General features: G+C 37.6%; 1 protein-coding gene across 2 annotated transcripts in view; it reads left to right on the forward strand.

Annotated features, from left to right (window-relative positions):
• The window catches only part of OLA1 (Obg like ATPase 1), a 166,029-nt gene that overhangs the window by 89,281 nt on the left and 53,242 nt on the right, over positions 1–23,506 (forward strand). For both annotated transcript variants that reach the window (XM_070476003.1, XM_070476004.1), the window contains exons 6-7: positions 21,375–21,455; positions 21,764–21,861. In XM_070476003.1, the coding sequence (XP_070332104.1) occupies positions 21,375–21,455; positions 21,764–21,861 (179 nt within the window). The remainder of the gene's footprint in view (positions 1–21,374; positions 21,456–21,763; positions 21,862–23,506) is intronic.

Consider the following 23,506-nt stretch of genomic DNA (forward strand, 5'->3'; position numbering starts at 1 on the left):
CAAGCCATATTTAGCACTAATACTGAGTATTTATATGGTTACTATTAATTAGTAGCCTCAAGTTTTAATGTTGGAAAGTTAAGTCGCTCAGTCGTGTCTGACTCTTTGTGACCCTGTGGACTGTAGCCTACCAGGCTCCTCCGTCCATGGGATTTTCCAGGAAAGAATACTGGAGTGGGTTGCCATTTCCTTCTGCAGGGGATCTTCCCAACCCAGGGATCGAACCCAGGTCTCCCACATTGTAGGCAGACGCTTTACCGTCTGACTGCTGCTACTGCTAAGTCACTTCAGTCGTGTCTGACTCTGTGCGACCCCATCCCTGGGATTCTCCAGGCAAGAACACTGGAGTGGGTTGACATTTCCTTCTCCAACGCATAAAAGTGATAAGTGAAAGTGAAGTCGCTCAGTCATGTCCGACTCTTCACGACCCCATGGACTGCAGCCTACCAGACTCCTCCGTCCATGGGATTTTCCAGGCAAGAGTACTGGAGTGGGGTGTCATTGCCTTCTCCGTTACCATCTGAGCTACCAGGGAAAACCTTTAATGTTGGAGATGTGGAATTTTCTGATGAAAATTTGCCAAACTTAACTAAATGACTGAATATGAGTTTTGTGGATTTGAAGAAGTGATTTATATAAGGAATTGATCTTCCATAGCAATTGACTGAATGAATGCACTATTAAAGTAGACAAATAATTTTAACATTTTATGCAGTGAAAACACATGTCATTGTCTTTAATATTCAAATGTTTTTATCACATTATTATGAATACTTTTTCTTAATATTCTAATCAATGTTTGAAAATTGGTTTTGAAGCTTTTAGTTTAAATACAGAAAAATTGTCTTTTACCATAAAAAAGCAGCTTAATTTTGTATTTTATCATTTATTAACATCTTCCATAAACTGTTCTTGCTTTTTATGGCTTTTTTATTATAGGAAATTTTCTTTCTTTTTAACTTTTCATGTGATTTTAATATGCCTATTTTTTATTTGCCCATTTTTAGAAGCTGATTATCTTTTCTTTTTGTTTTCTCATTTATTTTTAATAAGTTTGGCAGACACACAGTTGATTAGGGCACTCTAATAGGAAGAAATCAATTACAGAATCTAAACGTAGGCACACTACCAATAAATTATGGTTGAAAGTGCCTGGTCTTAAAGCAGAGAGACCTGTGTTGTGCTACTCATTTCTTGATAGTTTGGAGCAAGCCCAAGTCATTTGACTTTTCTTGACATCATGGTTGTTTCACTTTTTCCCTATGCAAATAGAGTGGAGAAAGGAAAGCAATTTGTCTGTGGAAATTATACAAGATAATAGGACAGAAAAAGGGATTTCACATATGGATAAAGATATTCCTTTCTGAAAAGGGGAAAAATCGTGAGAAAGATATTGGGATTGAAGGCAGTTCGTTTGCCCCAAACAACATGATTTTCTGATTAGAATAAAGCTGAGCAGTCATCCCTTAGTTAACTGATGCTTTCTGACATCCTTATCTGTTTCAGAAGCAATAATTGCCTTAAAAATAAAATTTGTTGATCTTGCTTTTACATGGGGAAAAGAGATATCACATTCTTCTGAAATTCTTGGGCTACCATTTCCTAGCCTTTCTTCTTGAAGAAAATTAGAGCATTAGAAAAATTAGAACATCTATTACTTCTTATTTCCAAACACTGAGATTATTTCATCATTTTCTTTCCTCAGATTTAGCTGCTTCAGAATAAAGTATAGATTTGTGTTTCTCAGCTTTCTTTCCTATTATCATTGTCCCTAAGGAAAATTTAAATTAATTAAATTTCTCCCTAATGAGAGAAATTAAGTACTAATGAGTAAGAATTTTTTGGATAGAATTGAGCTTTGGAGGGCCACAAAGTATTTTAATAACCGAGTTGTTGTTTTTTTTCCCACTCCCAAGAGTCAATTTTTGCCTCTCTAGGAGTAATATTACCCCTATTGTGCATTTATGGGGCTTCCCTGATGGCTTAGTGGTAAAGAACTCGCTGCAACAAGATCTTTAGAAATTCTAATACATAATTATTTTCTGTAACCCAAGAAATATGGGAGCCAAGAGAGTATTAAATAAGATAAAAAGTCTCTTGTGATTTAGTCTTTAAGTCATGTCTGAGTCTTTTGCGACCCCATGGACTGTAGCCCACAAGGCTCCTCTGTCCCTGGGATTTCTCAAGCAATAATACTGGGAGTGGGTTGCCATTTACTTCTCCAAAGGATCTTTTCAACCCAAGGATTGAACCTGAGTCTCATTCATTGCCAGGTGGGTTCTTTATCACTGAACCACTAAGGAGGCCCCAATAGTTTCCTAGGGCTGCCATAACAATTATCACAAACTAGATGGCTTAAAATAATAGAAATATATTCTTTCACAGTTCAAGAGGCTAGAAGAAGTCTGAAATCAAGGTGCCAGCAGGGCCGTGTTCCCTTGAAACTCTCCCACAGGAGAGTCCTTTCTTGCTTTTTCAGTTTTTGGTAGCCTCAAGCATTCCTTGGCATGTGGCGGTATAACTTCAGTCTCTGCCTCCATCTTCACGTGGCCACCTTCCCCTGTGTCTCTGTCCAAATTTCCCTCTTCTTATAAGTGAAAGTGTTAGTCACTCAGTCATGTCTGATTCTTTGTGACCATATGGACTGTAGCCTGCCGGGCTTCTCTGTCCATGAGGTTTCCCAGGGAAGAATACTGGAGTGGGTAGCCATTTCCTTCTCCAGGGCACCTTCCTGACCCAGAGATTTGAACCCAGGTTTCCTGCATTGTAGGCGGATTCTTTATCTTATGAGCCTCCGGGGAAGCTCCTTATAAGGATACCAGTTAAAATCACTTTAAGAGCCTACCCTACACCAGATAGGCATCTTTACCTAATTTACATAACGCTACACTCTGAGGGATACATATTTCAACCTATCTTTTGAGGACACATTAAAACCTTAACTTTAACACCAGAGACATCAAGATCAAGATTTATTTTAAAGTTTATATACATTCTATTGGGCTTCCCTGGTAGCTCAACTGGTAAAGAATCCACCTGCAATGCAGGAGACCCCAGTTCGATTCCTGGGTCAGGAAGATCCGCTGGAGAAGGGATAGGCTACCCACTCCAGTATTCTTGGTCCCTGGTGGCTCAGATGGTAAAGAATTCGCCTGCAGTGTGGGAGACCTGGGTTCAGTCCCTGGGTTGGGAAGATCCCCTAGAGAAAGGCGTGGCAACCCACTCCAGTATTCCTGCCTGGAAAATTCCATGGGCAGTGGAGCCTGGTGGGCTACAGTCCATGGGGTCACAAAGTCGGACACGACTGAGCAACGAAGCACATACATACATGTTATTTGGAAAGACAAAATTCGGAAATGAAGGTAGGAAGCTTTAAGGATCATTTTATTTTGTATTGACTAATTATTTGGGAATCATCATGCTTAAAAGATATTTATAAAACTAGCAGTTATCTGATTAAACCACTAAATAAGGCAACCAGGAATTGTAAATAATCTGTTTTTCTTGTCAAGTCTCTCTGAATTAAATAATTAATGTCCCCCAAACATATAACTATTAGCAGATCTCTTCTCATTATTCTTAGGGCAGTTTTTAAAGTTAATTTTTACCTCACTTAAAAAACATTAAATGGGAAAGATTAGAGATCTCTTCAAGAAAATTAGAGATACCAAGAGAATATTTCATGCAAAGATGGGCACAATAAAGGACAGAAATGGGAAGGACCTGACAGAAGCAGAAGATATTAAGAAGAGGTGGCAAGAACATACAGAAGAACTATACAGAAAAGGTCTTAATGACACAGATAACCATGATGGTGTGGTCACAAACCTAGAGGCAGACATCCTGGAGTGTGAAATCAAGTGGGCCTTAGGAAGCATTACTACAAACAAAACTAGTGGAGGTTATAGAATTCCAGCTAAGCTGTTAAAAATCCTAAAAAACTATGCTATTAAAGTGCTGTACTCAATATGCCAGCAAATTTGGTAAACTCAGCAGTGGCCACAGGACTGGAAAAGTTCAGTTTTCATTCCAACCCCAAAGAAAGGCAGTGCCAAAGAATGTTGAAATTGCTGCACAGTTGCCCTTAATTCACATGCTAGCAAGGTAATGCTCAAAATCCTTCGAACTAGGCTTCAACAATACATGAACCTAGAACTTTCAGATGTATAAACTGGATTTAGAAAAGGCAGAGAAACCAGAGATCAAATTGCCAACATATGTTGAATGATCAAAAAAGCAAGAGAATTCCAGGAAAACATCTATTTCTGCTTCATTGACTATGCTAAAGCCTTTGACTATGTGGCTTACAGCATACTGTGGAAAATTCTTACAGAAATGGGAATACCAGACCACCTTACTGCCTCCTGAGAAACATGTATGCAGGTCAAGAAGCAACAGGTAGAACTGGACATGGAACAACAGACCATCTCAAAATTGGGAAAGCAGTATGTCAAGGCTATATATTGTTATCCTGTTTAACTTCTGTGCAGAGTAGATCAAGCGAAATGCCAGGCTGGATGAAGCACAAGCTAGAATCAAGATTGCCAGGAGAAATGTTAATAACCTCAGATACATAGATGACACTATCCTTATGGCAGAAAGCAAAGAGGAAAGAGCCTCTTGATGAAAGTGAAAGAGGAGAGTGAAAAAGCTGGCTTAAAATGCAGCATTCAGAAAACTAAGATCATGGCATCCGGTCCCATCACTTCATGGCAAATAGATGAGGAAACAATGGAAACAGGGACAGAGTTTATTTTCCTGGGCTCCAAAATCACTGCAGACAGTGACTGCAGCTATGAAATTAAACGACACACTTGCTGCTTTGGAGAAAACCTATAACAAACCTTTGCAGCATATTAAAAAGCAGAGGCATTACTTTGCCGACAGAGTTGAATTGTCAAAGCTATGGTTTTTCCAGTAGCCATTGTACATTATGTACAGTAGCCATTGTACATAAGAGTCAGACCATAAAGAAGGCTGCACAATGAAGAATTGATGCTTTTGAATTGTGGTGTTGGAGAAGACTCTTGAGGGTCCCTTGGACAGCAAGGGGATCAAGCCAGTCAGTCCTAGAGGAAATCAACCCTGAATTTTCTTTCAAAGGACTAATGCTGAAGCTGAAGCTCCAATGCTTTGGCTACCTGATGCGAAGAGCCAACTCACTAAAAGAGACCCTGGTGCTAGGAAAGATTGAAGGCAAAAGGAGAAGAGGGTGGCAGAGGATAAGATGGTTAGATAGCATCACCAATTTAGTGGACGTGAATTTGAGCAAACTCGAGGAGACATTGGAGGGCAGAGGAGGCTGGCATACTGCAGTCCATAGGGACACAAAGAGTCAGACAAGACTTGAGTTGACTCACTGGAAAAGACCCTGATGCTGGGAGGGACTGGGGACAGGAGGAGAAGGGGACGACAGAGCATGAGATGGCTGGATGACATTACTGACTCAATGGGCATGAGTTTAAGTAAACTCCAGGAGCTGGTGATGGACAGGGAGGCCTGGCGTGCTGCAGTTCATGGGGTCACAAAGAGTCGGACATGACTGAGCAACTGAACTGAACTGAACTGAACTACAGTTCTAAGACTAAATGTCAAAAAAACTAGGATCATGGCATCCGGCTTAATTACCGCATGGCAAATAGAAGGGGGAAAGGCAGAAGTAGTGACAGATTCCCTCTTCTTGGGCTCCACAATTACTTTAGATAGTGACTGAAGCTGTGGAATCAGAGGACAACTGCTTCTTGGCAGGAAAGCGATAGCAAACCTAGGCAGTGTGTTGAGAAGCAGAGACATTACTCTGACAATAAAGTTCATATAGTCAGGGCTGTGGTCTTCCTAGTGGTCATGTACGGTTGTGAGAGCTGGACTGTAAAGAAGGCAGAATGCCCCCAAATTGATGCCTTTGAACTCTGGTGCTGGAGAAGACTCCTGAAAGTCCCTTGGACAGCTGGGAGATCAAATCATCAATCTTAAGGGAGATCAACCCTAAATATTGACTGGAAGGATTGATGCTGAAGCTAAAGATCCAGTATTTTGGTCATCTGATGCGAACAGACAACTCATTGGAAAAGTCCCTGATGCTGGGAAAGATTGAGGGCAGAAGGAGAAGAGGGCGTCAGAGGAAGAGATGGTTGGACGGCATCACCGATGCAATGAACATGAACCTGAGCAAACTCTGGGAGTTGGTGATGGACAGGGAAGCCTGGTGTGCTGCAGTCCATGGGGTCACAAAGAGTCAGGCACGACTGGGCAACTGAACAACAACTATAGCTCTACCCTTTTGCTGTTCCTTCACCTCCATTTCCTAGTCACCTTTAGACATAGCCTGAAGCAGAAGTTTCTTACTTTAAAAAAAATTTTTTTTATTGTGGTAAACTACACATGAAATAAAATTTAGCCACTTTACTCATTTTAAGCATACAAGTTAGTGGCATTAAGTACATTCACAATGTTGTATGACTATCACCACTGTCCATTTCCATAATTTTTCATCATCCCAAATTGAAACTCTGTATCCCTTAAATAATAACATACCATTCCCCCCTCCTCCCAGCCCCTTGTAACCTCTGTTCTACTTCCTTTCTCTGTGAATTTGCCTGTTCTTGGTACCTCATGTAAGTGAAACTACGATTTTTGTCTTTTTATGTCTGGCTTATAGGTCCTCAGTGGTCACTTATTTATTTGAAGACAGCAGTTGGGAAGTGCAAAGCTGTTTTAAGACTAGCGGGATAACACAAAGAATGTCTTGGGTCAAGGCTCACAAGGATTAAACTCATATGAGACCAAATGAATACTTTAGAATCATCAGTTTATATACTCTGAGGGGAATGAACTCATATAAGAACTGATGTTATGGTACACATGCTATAGACATACTTTCCTGAATAATCTTATGCCTGTCCACTTTCTCCTTGCTGTTGCCAATGGAACACAGATGGATAGAATTGTTTTTGGACATATTACTATCTCTATAAACTCATTTTTACCAACCTGAGCTGGATTGTCATCGATACCTAGCTTTCCTAGTTGCTCTCCTACTTTTCTAGCAACTTCTCAGCTTTTAAAAAGACCCAAATCTATAATCATGATGGAATATTTTAATACTTTTTAGTAATTGATATAACAAGCAGACAAAATTTTAGTAAGAATATAGACGATTTACCAATGTGATTAAGGAGTTTGACCCAATTGACATATAGAAGACTGCACCTAACAACCACCAGTGTACCCTCTTGTTGGATACCAATGAAATGTTGGCTAAAATTGTCCTTACTATTAGCCATACATCAAATGAACAAATTTCAGATGATTGAAATCATAAAGAACATATTATCTGATCGTTATGGAATTAAAAGTAGCAGTCAGTAATGAAAAGATTGCTGGAAAAGTTCTAAATATTTGGGAGTTAAACAGTACACTTCTTTTTAAAAAATAATCTTATTTATTTATTTATTTTTAGTGGCGATGGATCTTTTTTGCTGCATGAGCTCTCTTCAAGTTGCGGTGAAGGGGAGCTGCTCTAATTGCAGTGCACGGGATTCTCATTGCAGTGGCTTCGCTTATTGCAGAGCACAGTCTCTTAAGATGCTTGGGCTTCAGGAGTTGCAGCTCCTGGACTCTAGAGCACAGGCTTGATAGTAGTGGAACACAGGCTTCATTGCTCCATGGCATGTGGGATTCTCTAGGACCAGGGATCAGACTCATGTCTCTTACATTGGCAGCAGGTGGATTCTTTACCACTGAGCTACAGGGAGGCCTTAAACAGTACACTTCTAAAAGATGATTTTTTAAGGAAAAACTCATAATGGAAATGTTTTAATCCTATGATAATGAAAATAACAATATTTCAAAATTTGTTGTATATTTTTCTGATACAGATTTTATAAATTTATAGTCTCAAATGTGTACATCCAAAATAAGAAAGAGTAACGTCAGTATTCTCAAAGTATCCATCTGAAGGAGTTAGAAAAGAACTGAGAGAAAGTAGATGACAGAAACAGTAGATGAGAGCAGACATTAATAATATAGAAAAGAAACATGTAATAAAGAGGATTAAAAAGGTCAAGTTGCTTCTTTGAGACACTAATAAAATTGATAAATTCTTAGCAAGACTGGTGAAAGAGTGAAAAAGGAAACACAAAACCAGTGCTAGACATGAAAGAGAAGTATTACTATAGATCCAACAGACATTAAAATGCTAATAAGATATTATAAGCAACTTATGACAGTTATTTGAAAAATATGTGAAATGAACAAGTATCTTTAAAGACTACTTAACAAAGTTAATGTACAGAGAAATAAAAATCTCATTAGTCCTGTATCTATTGAAGAAATTGAACTCATAATTTAAAACCCTATTTAAAGAAAACTCTGGCCCAGGTGACTTCTCTATACAATGAAGTCTCATACACATTCTTCTAGATAATAGTAAAAGAGAGAAAACTAACTGGTTTTATCTGGTGAGAAGAATCCTGATACCCAAACCATACACTATAAGAAAGAAAAGTTAAAAACAAATCTCTTTCATGAACATAAATGCACGATCTTAAATAAAAATATTAACAGACTGAATTTAGTAATAGATATTAACAATAATTAGATATGACTAAAACTCTCGGAATGCAAAGCAGGTTGATATTAAAGATTAAAGTAACAGAATAAAGGAAAAATCATGATTGTCTTTAAACATTGAAAAAAGGATTTGATAATATTTGACTGCTCATGATTTAAAAAGAAAAAAAAGACCTCTAGAGGGTAATCTCCTTAACTTGAGAAAGGGTATCTACAAAAAAGAAATGTACATAACCAGTTACACTTAATGGTGAAATACTGAAAGCTTTCCCCCTCATATCAGGAACAAAACCAGTCATGCTTACTATCACTGCTTCTATTCCGTCTTTTATTAGATAAAAGTGATTATTATTCACAGACAGCATGCCATGTGTTTAGAGAACATGACAGAATTTGGGATATAAACCATTGGAATTAGTATATGAAGTCATCTGGATTGTTGAATATAAGGTCAATATAAAAAATGACTTATTGAAATGTTTTTAAAAAGATGCCAGTTGTAGTGACATTTAAAAAATGCAGATCAGTTCAGTTCAGTTGCTCAGTCGTGTCCAACTCTTTGCGACCCCATGGACTGCAGCATGCCAGGCTTCCCTGTCTATCACCAACTCCCGGAGCTTGCTCAAACTCATGTCCATCAAGTTGGTGATGCCATCCAGCTGTCTCATCCTCTGTCGTCCCCTTCTCCTCCTGCCTTCGGTCTTTCCCAGCATTAGGGTCTTTTCCAGTGAGTCAGTTCTTTGCATCAGGTGGCCAAAGTACTGGAGCTTCAGCCTCAGCATCAGTCCTTCCAATAAATATTCAGGACTGATATCCTTTAGGATTGACTGGTTTGATCTTGAAGTTCAAGGGACTCTCAAGAGACTTCTCCGTCTCGTGGAAGTTATAATAAGGTTTCTACACAAAACTAGAAAGCCTTTATTTAGAGAAATAAATGAATGAATGGAAGGTTATACCAGTTTTGTTTTGATTGGAAGACTTGATATTTTAAATATGTCATATCTCTCTAAAATTGATTTGTAGATTCAACAGATCCTGGTCAAAGCCATATCATGTTGTTTTAGAAATTGACAACTAAATTTTACATGGAAATGCCAAGGTCACCAAATAAGCAAAGCAATCTCAAAGAACAAAGATGGAGGCGACTTTGTGCAGTCAACCTTTTATCAAGACTATTACAAATCTGCAGTGATTAAGACAGGCAACGATAGACAGATTGACTGATGGAAGAGAATGGGTATACAGACACAAATATACTTCAATTTGCGGTAGAGATGGCACTGCAGAGTAATGGAGAAATACTTTTACTAAGAAATGGTGTTGGGGGCCTCCCCTGGTGGCTCAGTGGTAAAGAATATTCCTGCCAATGCAGGATACCCAGGTCCAGTCCCTGGTCCTGGAGAATCCCACATACTGTGGAACAACTAAGCCTTTGTGCCACAACTATTGAACCTGTGCTCTAGAGCCCACAAGCTACAGCTACTGAAGCCCAAACACCCTACAGCCTGTTCTCCACAAGAGAAGCCCATGCACTGCAATTAGAGACTAGCCCCACTCTCTGGAACGAGAAAAAAATCTGTGCAACAACAAAGACCCTGCATAGCCAAAATTAAATTAATTAAAAAGAAAGAAATGGTGTTAGAACAGTTGGATATCTTTGTGGGAGAGAAAGTTAAGTTCTCACCCACCTCACACTATAATCAAAGGCAAAGTTTACAGGGTAAAAAGTGAAATTTATAGAATAAAACATCTATAATATTGATATAACATAGAATATTTTATGACCTTGGAATAAACAAATATTTTTTTAAACCAGAAACAAAAAGCAGTAATCATAAAGGAAAAGATTTTTAGAGTGGGCTACATTAAAATTAGGACTTTTACTAAACAGAATTTGAAAAGGTAAGCTTGCCAATACAGGAAATGCAAGAGACTCAGGTTAGATCCATGGATCAGGAAGATCTCTTGGAATAGGAAATGGCAACCCACTCCAGTATTCTTGCCTGGAAAATTCCATGGAGAGAGGAGCCTGGGGGGCTACAGTCCATGGGGTCTCAAAGAGTTGGACACAATTGAGTGACTCAGAGCACACACACACACAGAGTGAAAGAACATATTTGTGGTACTTAGTAAAGAACATGTCTACAGAGTGTGCAAAGAGCTGTAAATAAAAAGAAAAGGCAGCACAATAGAAAAACAGGGAAAAGACTTGAAAAACTATTTTATAAAAGAGGAAGGCCCCCATTAATCATTTGGGAAATACAAATTCAGACTGCAGGGAGATAGTATACACTTACCATAAATTGGCTTCCCTGGTGGCTCAGATGGTAAAGAATGTCTACAATGCAGGGGACCCGGGTTCAATCCCTGGGACAGGAAGATCCCCTGGAAGAGGGCATGGCAACCCACTCCAGTATTCTTGCCTAGAGAATCCCATGGACAGAGGAACCTGGCAGGCTACAGTCCATACAGTCTATGGGGTTGCAAAGAGTCGGACACAACTGAGTGACTTAACACTTTCACACTTTTACCATAAATTTTCACACTTTTACCGTAAGAAAATTGACAGTCCGAGTGTTGGAGGGAATGAAAAGCAAATGGAATTCTCAGACAGTGTTGATGTGAGTGTGAATTAGTACATCTGCTTCTGAAAACTGATTAGCAATGTATAGTAAGTTAGAGTAAACCTGTGACCTAAAACTGTCTTAGGTATATGCTCAAGAGAAATGCATGCATAAGTTTACTAAAATACATGTACAAGAATGTTTATAGCAGCTTCATTTGTAATAGGTTTAAAGTATAAACAACCTAAGTGTCTATCAATAGTATAGATAAATTGAGGTTATATTCCCAAAATGGAATATTATGTGGCAAAGAAAAAACACACCACAGCTTATTTAACAGTGTAGATGAATTTCACAAACAATGTTGAAGCAAAGAAACTGGACCCAAACAATACTTACTGTATGATTTGATTTTCATAAATTTTAATAACGAGCCAACTTGTGATGCAAAAAAGCCAGGAAGTGATTATCTCTGGAGAGGAGTGGAACATGGTGACTACATTGCTAATAATATTCTGCTTGTTGATCAGGTGGTAGTTACATGCATCTGCTTATTCTGTGATACTTCATCAAGCTGTACACTTATGCATGTTACACTGAGTTTATGTTATACTTCAGTATAACCCCTATTCAAGTTTGGCCTCCAAGCCACTGATTATATTCTGCCATATAAGGTGAATCTTCAACTTGAGTTTTTATTTTCCTACTTAAAATTTTGGCTTCCTTAAAAATCTATCAGTTCATCAGCACTCTTGATATCTTTTCCATTTTTTCTAACCTCACACTGTTCTGTTTATGGCCTCATGCTTCTATTTCATAGATGCTCTATTTTTTTGCATTCTGCCAAGTATGCAGAATGATTCATTAAGAGGGTGTTGTGTGAATGTGATTGTTTTCCTCTTCCTTTATGACTCTCCTTATTCAGCAACCTTTTCATTAAAATCAGATTTGTGGGCTTTTCCTGTTCCCTTTGTCCTTCCTTGAACATGGTAAAATCCATTCAGACTAATAAATGGGAATCATAGGAGTACTTGCCATCTTTGTGAAAAGTGAAAATGTTAGTCATTCAGTCATGTGACCCCATGTACTCAGCCCACCAGGCTCCTCTGTCCATGGAATTCTCCAGGCAAGAATATTGGAGTGGGTAGCCATTCCTTTCTCCAGAGGATCTTCCCAACCCAGGGATTGAACTCAGATTTCCTGCATTACAGGCAGATTCTCTTACCATTCTCTTACCACCAGGGAAGCCCTGTTGTCTTCCTAGTAATGGTCAAATCTTCTGCTGAGATCTATACCTCAAAAATGAATTGGTTTCCATCCCAGTTGCTACTTTGTAGTCAACAGGGTTCAGGGACATTGCTCTTTTAAGTTTACACTATTCGTTTAAGTGAATCACATAACTGAAAACCAACATCTGCCAGAGTACATTGTACCAGGTTATTGCTAGAGTTAATCTATCATTTTAATTCTTGGAGGACATTCCCCACCCCTTAGCAGTATTCATCTAGTAGAGCAACAAATACTTAATATTCTGATTCAGTTCAGTCACTCAGTCATGTCTGACTCTTTGCAACCCCTTGAACTGCAGCACACCAGGCCTCCCTGTCCATCACCAACTCCTGGAGTCCACCTAAACCCATGTTCATTGAGTCAGTGATGCCATCCAACCATCTCATCCCCTGTCGTCCCCTTCTCCTCCTGCCCTCAATCTTTCCCAGCATCAGGATCTTTTCAAATGAGTCAGCTCTTTGCATCAGGTGGCCAAAGGATTGGAGTTTCAGCTTCAAAAGCAGTCCTTCCAATGAACACCCAGGACTGATCTCCTTTAGGATGGGCTGGTTGGATCTCCTTGCAGTCCAACAAACTCTCAAGAGTCTTCTCCAACACTACAGTTCAAAAGCATCAATTCTTCGATGCTCAGCTTTCTTTATAGTCCAAATCTCACATCCATACATGACCACTGGAAAAACAATAGCCTTGACTAGATGGACCTTTGTTGACAAAGTAATGTCTCTGCTTTTTAATATGCTATCTAGGTTGGTCATAACTTTCCTTCCAAGGAGTAAGCATCTTTTAATTTCATGGCTGCAATCATCATCTGCAGTAATTTTGAAGCCCTCCAAAATAAAGTCAGCCACTGTTTCCACTGTTTCCCCATCTATTTGCCTTGAAGTGATGGGACCGGGTGCCATGATCTTAGTTTTCTGAATGTTGAGCTTTAAGCCAACTTTTTCACTCTCCTCTTTCACTTTCATCAAGGGGCTCTTTAGTTCTTCTTCACTTTCTGCCATAAGGGTGGTGTCATCTGCATATCCGAGGTTATTGATATTTCTCCTGGCAATTTTGATTCCAGCCTGTGCTTCCTCCAGCCTAGCGTTTCTCATGATGTACTCTGCATATAAGTTAAATAAGCAGGGTGACAGTATACAGCCTTGACATGCTCCTTTTTCTATTTGGAACCAATCTGTTGGTCCATGTCCAGTTCTAACTGTTGCTTCCTGACCTGCATACAGATTTCTCAGGAGGCAGGTCAGGTGGTCTGGTATTCCCATCTCCTTCAGAATTTTCCACAGTTTAGTGTGGTCCACACAGTCAGGCTTTGGCATAGTCAATAAAGCAGAAATAGATGTTTTTCTGGAACTCTCTTGCTTTTTCGATGATCCAGCAGATGTTGGCAATTTGATCTCTGGTTCCTCTGCTTCTAAAACCAGCTTGAACATCTGGAAGTTCACGATTCACATATTGCTGAAACCTGGCTTGGAGAATTTTGAGCATTACTTTACTAGCGTGTGAGGTGAGTGCCATTGTGCGGTAGTTTGAACATTCTTTGGCATTGCCTTTCTTTGGGATTGGAATGAAAACTGCCCTTTTCCAGTCCTGTGGCCACTGCTGAGTTTTCTAAATTTGCTGACATATTGAGTGCAGCACTTTCACAGCATCATCTTTCAGGATTTGAAATAGCTCAACTGAAATTCCATCACCTCCACTAGCTTTGTTTGTAGTGATGCTTCCTAAGGACCACTTGACTTCACATTCCAGGATGTCTTGGTCTAGTTGAGTGTGACTGATCACACCATTGTGATTATCTGGGTCTTGAAGATCTTTTTTGTATAGTTCTTCTGTGTATTCTTGCCACTTCTTCTTAATACCTTCTGCTTCTGTTAGGTCCATACCATTTCTGTCCTTTATTGAGCCCATCTTTGCATTAAATGTTCCCTTGGTGTCTCTAATTTTCTTGAAGAGATCTCTAGTCTTTCCCATTCTATTGTTTTCCTCTATTTCTTTGCATTGATCACTGAGGAAGGTTTTCTTATCTCTCCTTGCTATTCTTTGGAACTCTGCATTCAAATGGGTATATCTATCCTTTTCTCCTTTGCTTTTCGCTTCTCTTCTTTTCACAGCTATTTGTAAGGCCTCCTCAGACAGCCATTTTGCTTTTTTGCATTTCTTTTTCTTGGGGATGATCTTGATTCCTGTCTCCTGTACGATGTCACGAACCTCCGTCCATAGTTCATCAGGCACTCTGTCTATTGGATCTAGTCCCTTAAATCTATTTCTCACTTTCACTGTATGGTCATAAGGGATTTGATTTAGGTCATACCTGAATGGTCTAGTGGTTTTCCCCACTTTCTTCAATTTAAGTCTGAATTTGGCAATAAGGAGTTCATAATCTGAGCCACAGTCAGCTCCCAGTCTTGCTTTTGCTGACTGTATAGAGCTTCTCCATCTTTGGCTGCAGAAAATATAATCAGTCTGATTTCAGTGTTGCCCATCTGGTGATGTCCACGTGTAGAGTCTTCTCTTATGTTGTTGGAAGAGGGTGTTTGCTATGATCAGTGCATTCTCTTGGCAGAACTCTATAAGCCTTTGCCCTGCTTCATTCTGTACTCCAAGGCCAAATTTGCCTGTTACTCCAGGTGTTTCCTGACTTCCTACTTTTGCATTCCAGTCCGCTATAATGAAAAGGACATCTTTTTGGGTGTTAGTTCTAAAAGGTCTTGTAGGTCTTCATAGAACTGTTCAACTTCAGCTTCTTCAGCCTTACTGGTCGGGGCATAGACAGATTACCGTGACTCAAGCAGATGCTAAATTTCAACTTAGAATACCATAGCATTCTGTTTCATGATGAAAGTGTAGATTGGACTTTCCTCAGTTTGGGGTGTTTAAAGGGAATACTTGGTTGGAGCAGGAGGAACCTGTGTTAGTGGACTTCTAACCAGACTGCTTTGAGCTGGAGGCCTTGCCCCCCATTCTTTGGGTCTGAGTGCATTGTTGGCTGTGCGTGTTAAAGCCAGCCAACCAGCATAGGTCAGCTCATCTGGTTATTAGCCTCAGGTTTAGGATAGTGGGTTTGGCTAGAGACAAGTACCAGGCTTGGAAGCTGTCATTATTGCAGAGTAGAGTGAGTCACCTTGATAAATTGCCAAAGCTACCTAGTTAGCCATCAAATTTGAGGATTAGAGAGGGTGAGCAGAAGATAGATCAAGTCCTCCCTTCCCCCTCACCCTGTGAATATACCTTTTTTTTTTCCCCTCCAATTTTAAAGATAGCATTTATTGGTTAAAAATAAATAAAATATCATTGTAGTTTTTAAAAAGAAGGCAGAAAAGGAAAATCTCTCTGGAATCTTCCTGATTTCTATTGCTACCAATTTGATAAGATATCTGTCCAGTTTCATTTTATGAGTATGTTTATTTATATGTATTATATATAGTTTCAGAACCACAAATGTAATCACATTATGCCATTTTGCCATAAATAATAATACTTAATATCTGTGGAATGTTTACTGCGTGCCTGAAAGTTGGGGTCCTCCTGGCTGTGCTGACCTCAGGCCCCTTTCTCTGCCCTGAGTCAGTTCTGCTCCATGAAGTCCAGAACTTCCCCCACCCCAGGAGCTCTCTCTCACACACACACACACACACACACACACACACACGTGTGCTTTGTGAGGATCTGCGGTCTGACAGGTCACGGGGCCTGGGTAGGCAGATGGGGTATTCACACATCAGAGGCCCAGGGGCATACCTGATCTTTACATTCGTTTTCTCGTTTAATCCTCACAATCCTCGTATGTTGAAATTGGCATTACTATCCCAGTTTTACAGAAACAAACAGGTTCAGGTTCAGTAGCTGTCCTAAAGTTGCACAGCTAGAAAATGGCAGAGCCAAGACTTGAGCCCAAATCTGTTTGACAACAATATCCATATTCTTCTTTCCTTTGTTCTGAATCTGCTTTTTTTTCACTTAGCAGTGTATTTTGAACATTTTTCCTTGCATTAAAACTGTTCTATAAATGTCCCATAATTTAGGTTGTTTTTAATCTTTACCTTTTTGTGCTAGTATCAAAACTGTTCTAAGTATTGTATCTTTATGGTTTATTTAAATATACAGTAAAACTAGCTTTTAATACTTATTTTTCTCTGTGCTGTGCTTAGTTGTTCAGTCATTCCAACTCTTTGCGATCCCATGGACTGTAGCCTGCCAGGCTCCTCTGTCCATGGGGATTCTCCAGGCAAGAAAACTGGAGTGGATTGCCATGCCCTCCTCCAGGGGATCTTCACAACCCAGGGATCGAAACTAGGTCTCCCACATTACAGGCAGATTCTTTACCATCTGAGCCACCAGGGAAGCCCAAAACTTAACTCTCAAGCAGTTCATTTTCTAGAATAATGATATATTTAATTTGTAATGTTCTCCAACAACCCTATTATGATTCTAACTGTAATTGTGTTAGATAAACTTTATAGTGGCTAGAATTTTAATCAGGATGGTTTTGATAAGAATAGATGAATTTTGAGTGCAGAGTCTGGCTGAAGCAAGTTTTAGGTCTGTGTCTTGGATTGAAAATCTGGGAGTCCAGGAACCTAGAACATATACTTAATTGACTATTGCTGGGGCCTTGGAGTATTGCCATGGAGTCACTCATAACCATGGTTCTTGGATTTGTGGATTGTGAATCCTTTTTAAAAGCATTTGGAAGATGTGTGCCATTATCCTTCAAAGGTACATAAACATAGAACTTTAATACAATTTCAGGATATTAGGAAACTCCTGAAATCCATTTATGGGTCATGAACTAATAATTTCTGCTTTGGGAACTGAAGAATACAAAATAGAGTAGTCAAGTAGTCAGAAAAATCTAGTTGTGGGCTATATAGCATAACTTGTTTATGGTGTTCAGTTGCTAAGTCCTGTCCGACTCTTTGTGACCCCATAGACCGTATAGCCTGCCAGGCTCCTCTGTCCATAGGTTATGGTAGTGTCTGAAAAGAAAATAATATTTTTGTGGTACATGGATTGATAATCAGATACTGTAACCAACTAGTAAGAATATTGAATTTTCCTGATGACACTGGAGGACATTGAATAACAGCCTTGGAACGCCTAGGCTAACCAAGGAGTAATTACAGAGAATTCCATGGACAGAGGAGCCTGGCGGGCTACAATACACAGGGTCACAAGAGTCGGACACGACTGAGTGACTAACACTTCCACTTCCAAGGAAGACAAACAAGCCAGGGTGGTTGGACAGAAAGTGAATTTTTGAGTCACTTAGACCTGAATCTGAATCTCAGGTCTGCCCCTAACTGGCAATCAGAATTTAGGCAAGTCACACACCCTTTCTGAGTCTAAATATATTACAACTGCTATTAACAATGACAGTAATAAACTACACCAAGAACAGAGAGCATTTCTGAAGTGTAAATATCAAGCTATTGTTAATAAGAAGAGTCAGGGCAGAAGAGCAAAGTGTTCAAGGTGAATTTGGATTTTTTTTTTTGTAGTTAAAGCATAGTTCAGCAAAAGCTAGTTCTTATAGAATGTTAAGACTAGAGGCCAATAGTAATTAGCCTCCAACTAATAAAAATAAATAAAATAAAAAAGAAGAAACCAGTAGATAAAAAAATAAATAGAAAAAGACTAGAGGCCTGAATTGAGATTTCACTAAGAAAGCCAGTATTATTGGTAATCATCAGAAATTTAAGAAAAGGACTAATGAGCAATTATTCCAGTTGGAGAAGATGTGTGCTTTAAAGGAGTACCCAAGAGACTGTATTGCCATTTTGTAGATAATTAGTATTTTTCAGTAATCGTAATAGCAATGAAAACTCACATTTCTTGAGAACTTACTCTGCCAAGACCTATACTAAACACCTTATATGCATTTTGAACTTTACAACAACCCCCAGGAGGTAAAGATAGCATCTTTATCTGCAATTTATCAATGAAGCAATAGGTTATAGACTGGTGAGTGGTGGATCTAGGATTTATTCCTACATTTAAGCATTAAATGTTTACCTCAAGTTAGTATACTCATGTTTTTGCCATATAACCAAAAAAGTTCAAATGAGTAGGAATTTTTTCATAATCTTCACCATGTACAGAATTTATTTTGAAAATGAAGAATTTGTTAAGGTTATCAGAACTGCCCTCTTCCTACGTCTGTATTTCCATGTAACAATGTTAACTAAAGAAATACAAAATTCTAAAGTGACTTCTGATGCATCAAGCATTAGTTTTTTTATTTAATGTTTTTATTGTGGTCTGAAGTATGTATTCTTATAGATTACTTTTTCAGTTAACTGCATTTAATTAAAGGAATATTGATCTAAACATAATTATTAATATATGTGTGTATATATTCAAGCATAAGAAAAAATTCAGTCAATCCATTAAATATTTTATGCACATAAGTCCAAATGTTTTCTTTCATTTGATCAGAAGTTTGTCAGATAAGAAACATAACATCTTTAGTTTTGCTAAAACTAAAAATTAATTTTTACTGTAAGAACTATGCAGTTTGGTACTATATCATGTAATGATCATTTACATAAGATAATCTCATCTGAGAGCAATCTATTTTTTATTTGTCTTAAGTAAAACTGACATCTTAGTAATCTAAGGTGTCTTTTCTTGGCTGTTAAATCTTTTGTGGGGATATTTAAGAGAGTGTTGAGTTTAAAATAAATATTTTAAATCTTAAAGTATTTTTACATTCAACTGTTTAAAAACTTGGTTATAATCTATAAATTTTTCTAAGAAGATTTGAATGTGACTTTAGTGAATATACTGCTTTAGAACTTGAATTATGAGTTCATTTTCTTTATCTAAACTGTGAGTGCTCCTTATTTGTAATATAATATGTTAGTGAGAAGGAGGGAAAAAAACTAGTGCCAAAAAGATTTTGTGATAAGATCTCTATGTCTGAAGTCATGGTCTAGTTAATTTAAAACGAAAGCGAAATTCTGGAATTCCTTCACTAGCGACCAGCATTTATTGAGACCCTTTGGATTCGTAAAAATATTTATGGTTACAAAAGTATTTTACACTTTTTATATGATTAAGATTTAATTTCCTTCCTTATTTTTGGTTTGGCTTTCCTTTGTCTGTTTTCTTCTCCTTTTTTTAATTGGGGGAAAAAAAACTAATAGAGCCAAATATAAGATGGTACCACTGTTTTCTCCTTCTTTTGTATAATCTTGTTGCGTGTCTCTACATAAGCTGTTCTGGCCACTCATCATAGTAACCAGCTGGGCCATTTCACCTGCTGGAGCCATTAAAGAGGACTCTCTCCCCCTAGATTAATCCCCTCCGACATTAGTTTTTTGCACTGACAACTGGAGCAGGCATTCAGAATTTGCAGGTGGCCAGTGTGACGCACATAATTGCCTACAATTTTAGGCAATGAATAAAAATGGTCTACATTACTTGTCAAAGGTTGTATATGCAGTGCCAAGTGAGATCTATGGGAAGCCTTTTAGGGTTTAAAGAACAGTTAATAGCAAGGCTGCACAGGGCTTTTTTAATCATAATGCATTTGTAATATAGCACTTTGATCTTCTCCTTGTAGGAAATGGTGTTACATTAGCCACTTTTAAACATTTATGAGTGAAATTCAGTTATAGAAGAGTAAAAGTGATTATTCTTAAGCAGAACATGTTAGATTTCATTAAAAGTTTTTAGCTTGCCCCTTTCTTGTTAAAGTCTGTGGGAAGTCTTTTTCCTGGAGGGTTTCAAATCAGGATCTAAGGATATAGAGCTTTTTCCTTATTTTTCCTGTTGGTAACAGGAAGATTTGGAAGGAAGGTATACTAAATATTGAGGTAATTTAATAAGTAGATATTTATAGAAGACTCACTGATTTATGATAAGTAACATACATCAATGAAAATCTAAGAACTCTATTACTAATAATTGTATATTACAATAAAATTTGAGAAATGCATATTTAAAACATACTCATAAGTTACCTTTAACAACAACAACAAAAAACAGATGACTCTCAAACGCACTTCTTCTAGAAGAGCTAAGTTTGACCTTTCAGACCCAAGAGCCTTTTATTAACACCTGCCTGTAAGGAGAACCTTGCCACACGCAGCTTTTAGATTCAGAACCACAAAACTGATGAGGAAAGGCTTGAAGGGTTCAGTTTGTGTCACTTGCTGTTTGCCGTTTCCATTTCACAGATGATTAATCTTTCTGTGAAGAAAGGCCAGAGAAACAAAGCACATTGGGCTCTTCCTGCAGTTACTCCTTCTGAATGCACACTAGCTTGCTAACTAAAAGGCCTTTAGATTTCCAGCAGAGAGAGATGTTCTGAAAGTGAATGCAGCTGGTTGGAGGTCACCAGTGCAGGGCTCTTGCCATTGTGTAATGGAGGCTTTGGCAGGTTGTGGGAGGGTGGGGGTTTGGAGCCAGGGACAGGAGAAGTGGGCAGGGAGAAGGTGTCGACAAAAAATTAATTCAGAATAAAAAGGGTTTTGGTCAGCTGATTTAATATTTTGGAGGCTAGATCATCAATAATAGGCTCAATTTCATCTATTTTTGTTTTTCTTTTTAAGGAAAAATTATAATTCAGTATTTCTCTAGGATCCCCCATTTCCTAATTAATAGCATGTTTATCTTGCAATTAACATTACTCAATAGTATTGAAATATTATTAACTCTTGTAGACTTTGGTGTGTTTTAATTGTCTTGAATATTTTTAAGATTATTACTGGCTTTGCTAGTATTCCACATTTCACATGTTAAAATGTTAATGCCACATTAATGTTTCATTGCTATTTGGTTTTTTAATGAGATATTGAAAATGATTATCTGTGTGACTCAGTTCTCTTTTCGTAAAAAAGTTGACTTTATTTTTATTTTGAGGGTTTGAAAACTTTAAATTTTAATATTTAGTATCTAAATGCTTAGTATTTATCTTGTATTTACTTTTTTCCCAATTGTATATAGGACATAATGTGCAAAGTCAAATCCTGGGTTATAGATCAAAAGAAACCTGTTCGATTCTATCATGATTGGAATGACAAAGAGGTAAGTTATAAATATGATGCCATCTATTATTACCTTTGATTTCTTAGAGAACAAGTTAAGGTTGTCATTATTTTTCACTTATTTTTATGCCTAGTAAAACTTTATTTCTCTCAGTGCTTTCTTATTCCCAAACTTGTTATTTTTTTCTTTTCCTCTACTCCTGATATTTCATGACAACTAATCTTTAAGAAACAAAATCTATAAAAATAAAAATGGCTACTTGTTTAAATAGAATTTTCTTTCAAGTTCTTCAGTGACTTTATTTACTCAACTTTTAAAAAGGATTCTTTTTCTGTCTCCCACTTTAGATTGAAGTATTGAATAAACACTTATTTCTGACTTCAAAACCAATGGTCTACTTGGTTAATCTTTCTGAAAAAGACTACATTAGAAAGAAAAACAAATGGTGAGTTTTTTTCTCTCCAGATATATACCCTCACATATATCTATATACATACAAGCACACACATATGTACTTACTGCTATGTTTGATTTTAATACATTTCTCCTTATTATTAAAAACTTTAAAATGGAAGGGAAAGCTTTGCCTGTTGTTAACATTTTGAGATGAGTCTCCAAATGATTTACACTGAGAGAACTTAAAAGGGGAAAAAAGGAATACATTAGGCAGTTTCAAATTATATATATTTAATTATCAAACTTAAATTGAGTAGACATTGATGTTTTTTCCTGTGCAAAATGAGAATAAATGTAGTTAGAGCAATACAACTTTTTAATCTAGGGTATTTTAACTTTGTTGATGTTTTATATGACTTTAAAATACCTGCTTGGGATCGTAGCTGGACATAAGTTTTAAAATCCAGATTGAATGCTTTAAAAACATTTTTTTTAATTAAAAATACTCTATGGTGGAGGGAAAGGTCAGGTATTTGTTTAAAATATACAAATGTAAAAATGATGCACTCATGTATTGATTGTCATTTTTGACATGTAACCAAAATGTGCAAGTTTTCCTTTTTGTTCACTTGTAGCTTCAAAAAATCATATTTTCATGTAGTATAAGGGCATGTACACATTTGGCATCATACTCACTGGAGTCTCAGTATTTTATGCTATTAAGCCTACAAGCCAAAGCTATCCAAAGCAAAATATCTGAATTCTCCTAAAATATATTGTCGTTTTTTCCCCTGTACTTCATTAAGTACTTAGATGCACATGGTTTCAATTTTCCATTAAAAATTCTCATTTCCATATGATATCAAAGAGTGAGAAGCTTTAAACTGAAAAATAAACATTCATAGACTGGAAGCCAAAACAATAATTAATGTCAGATGGTTAACTCCAATAAATCATTAGAATAAATTCTGTGAAATTACTGCAACTAAAAATGCCCTCTTGATATTACTGTAAGACAGTTTGTGTTCCTGATAGGAAACTGAATTTGGCCTCTTTATTGATAATGTTCCAGAAAGTGTAAACCTGACATGAAAATTTAGTTCTGACTGGTCAATATCCTCTAATAGATAATTAACTTTAAAATAAATAATTCTTATTTCTTAGATAAAATTCTTATAAATTTCATGATTGATATGTTAAAAATTGTTACTTTGGGGAAGGAATTTTAAAATATATTATTTGACTTCAGTTAATAAATCTCACTGTAGTATGAATGGTAAGGCTTCCTGAGGCTCGGTGAAACAATACAGACATCCAAGTTTACATGAAAAGGGATGAGTCAGTTTCCTTGCCCAGAGGGGCTGCTCACACCTGTGTTTGGCTGATTACAGGTAGAGCTCCCTGGCTCTAATTGTATAGTAAATGCCATTTCCCAGACCCTAATGGTAGACAGACTGCTTGGGAGACGCCAGTCTGTGATTTAGCTGTCGCCAGACACCCCATGCTTTTTGCGAGACCAGTTGTGATGATGATATGGTTATAGCCAATTGAAAGTAAACTCTTGTCTAAATAGCAAATTTTAATTTATAAAAATGTAGAAGTATGGATGATCCTATTTATAAAACCAAATTTTGGATTTTATGTGTAACTAATGATCTGGTTTGGGGGAGTATGTATGTTTGTGGAGGTTGCCG

This window comes from Odocoileus virginianus, chromosome 13 (genome assembly GCF_023699985.2).
Source record: "Odocoileus virginianus isolate 20LAN1187 ecotype Illinois chromosome 13, Ovbor_1.2, whole genome shotgun sequence".
NCBI classification, from domain to species: Eukaryota; Metazoa; Chordata; class Mammalia; order Artiodactyla; family Cervidae; genus Odocoileus; species Odocoileus virginianus.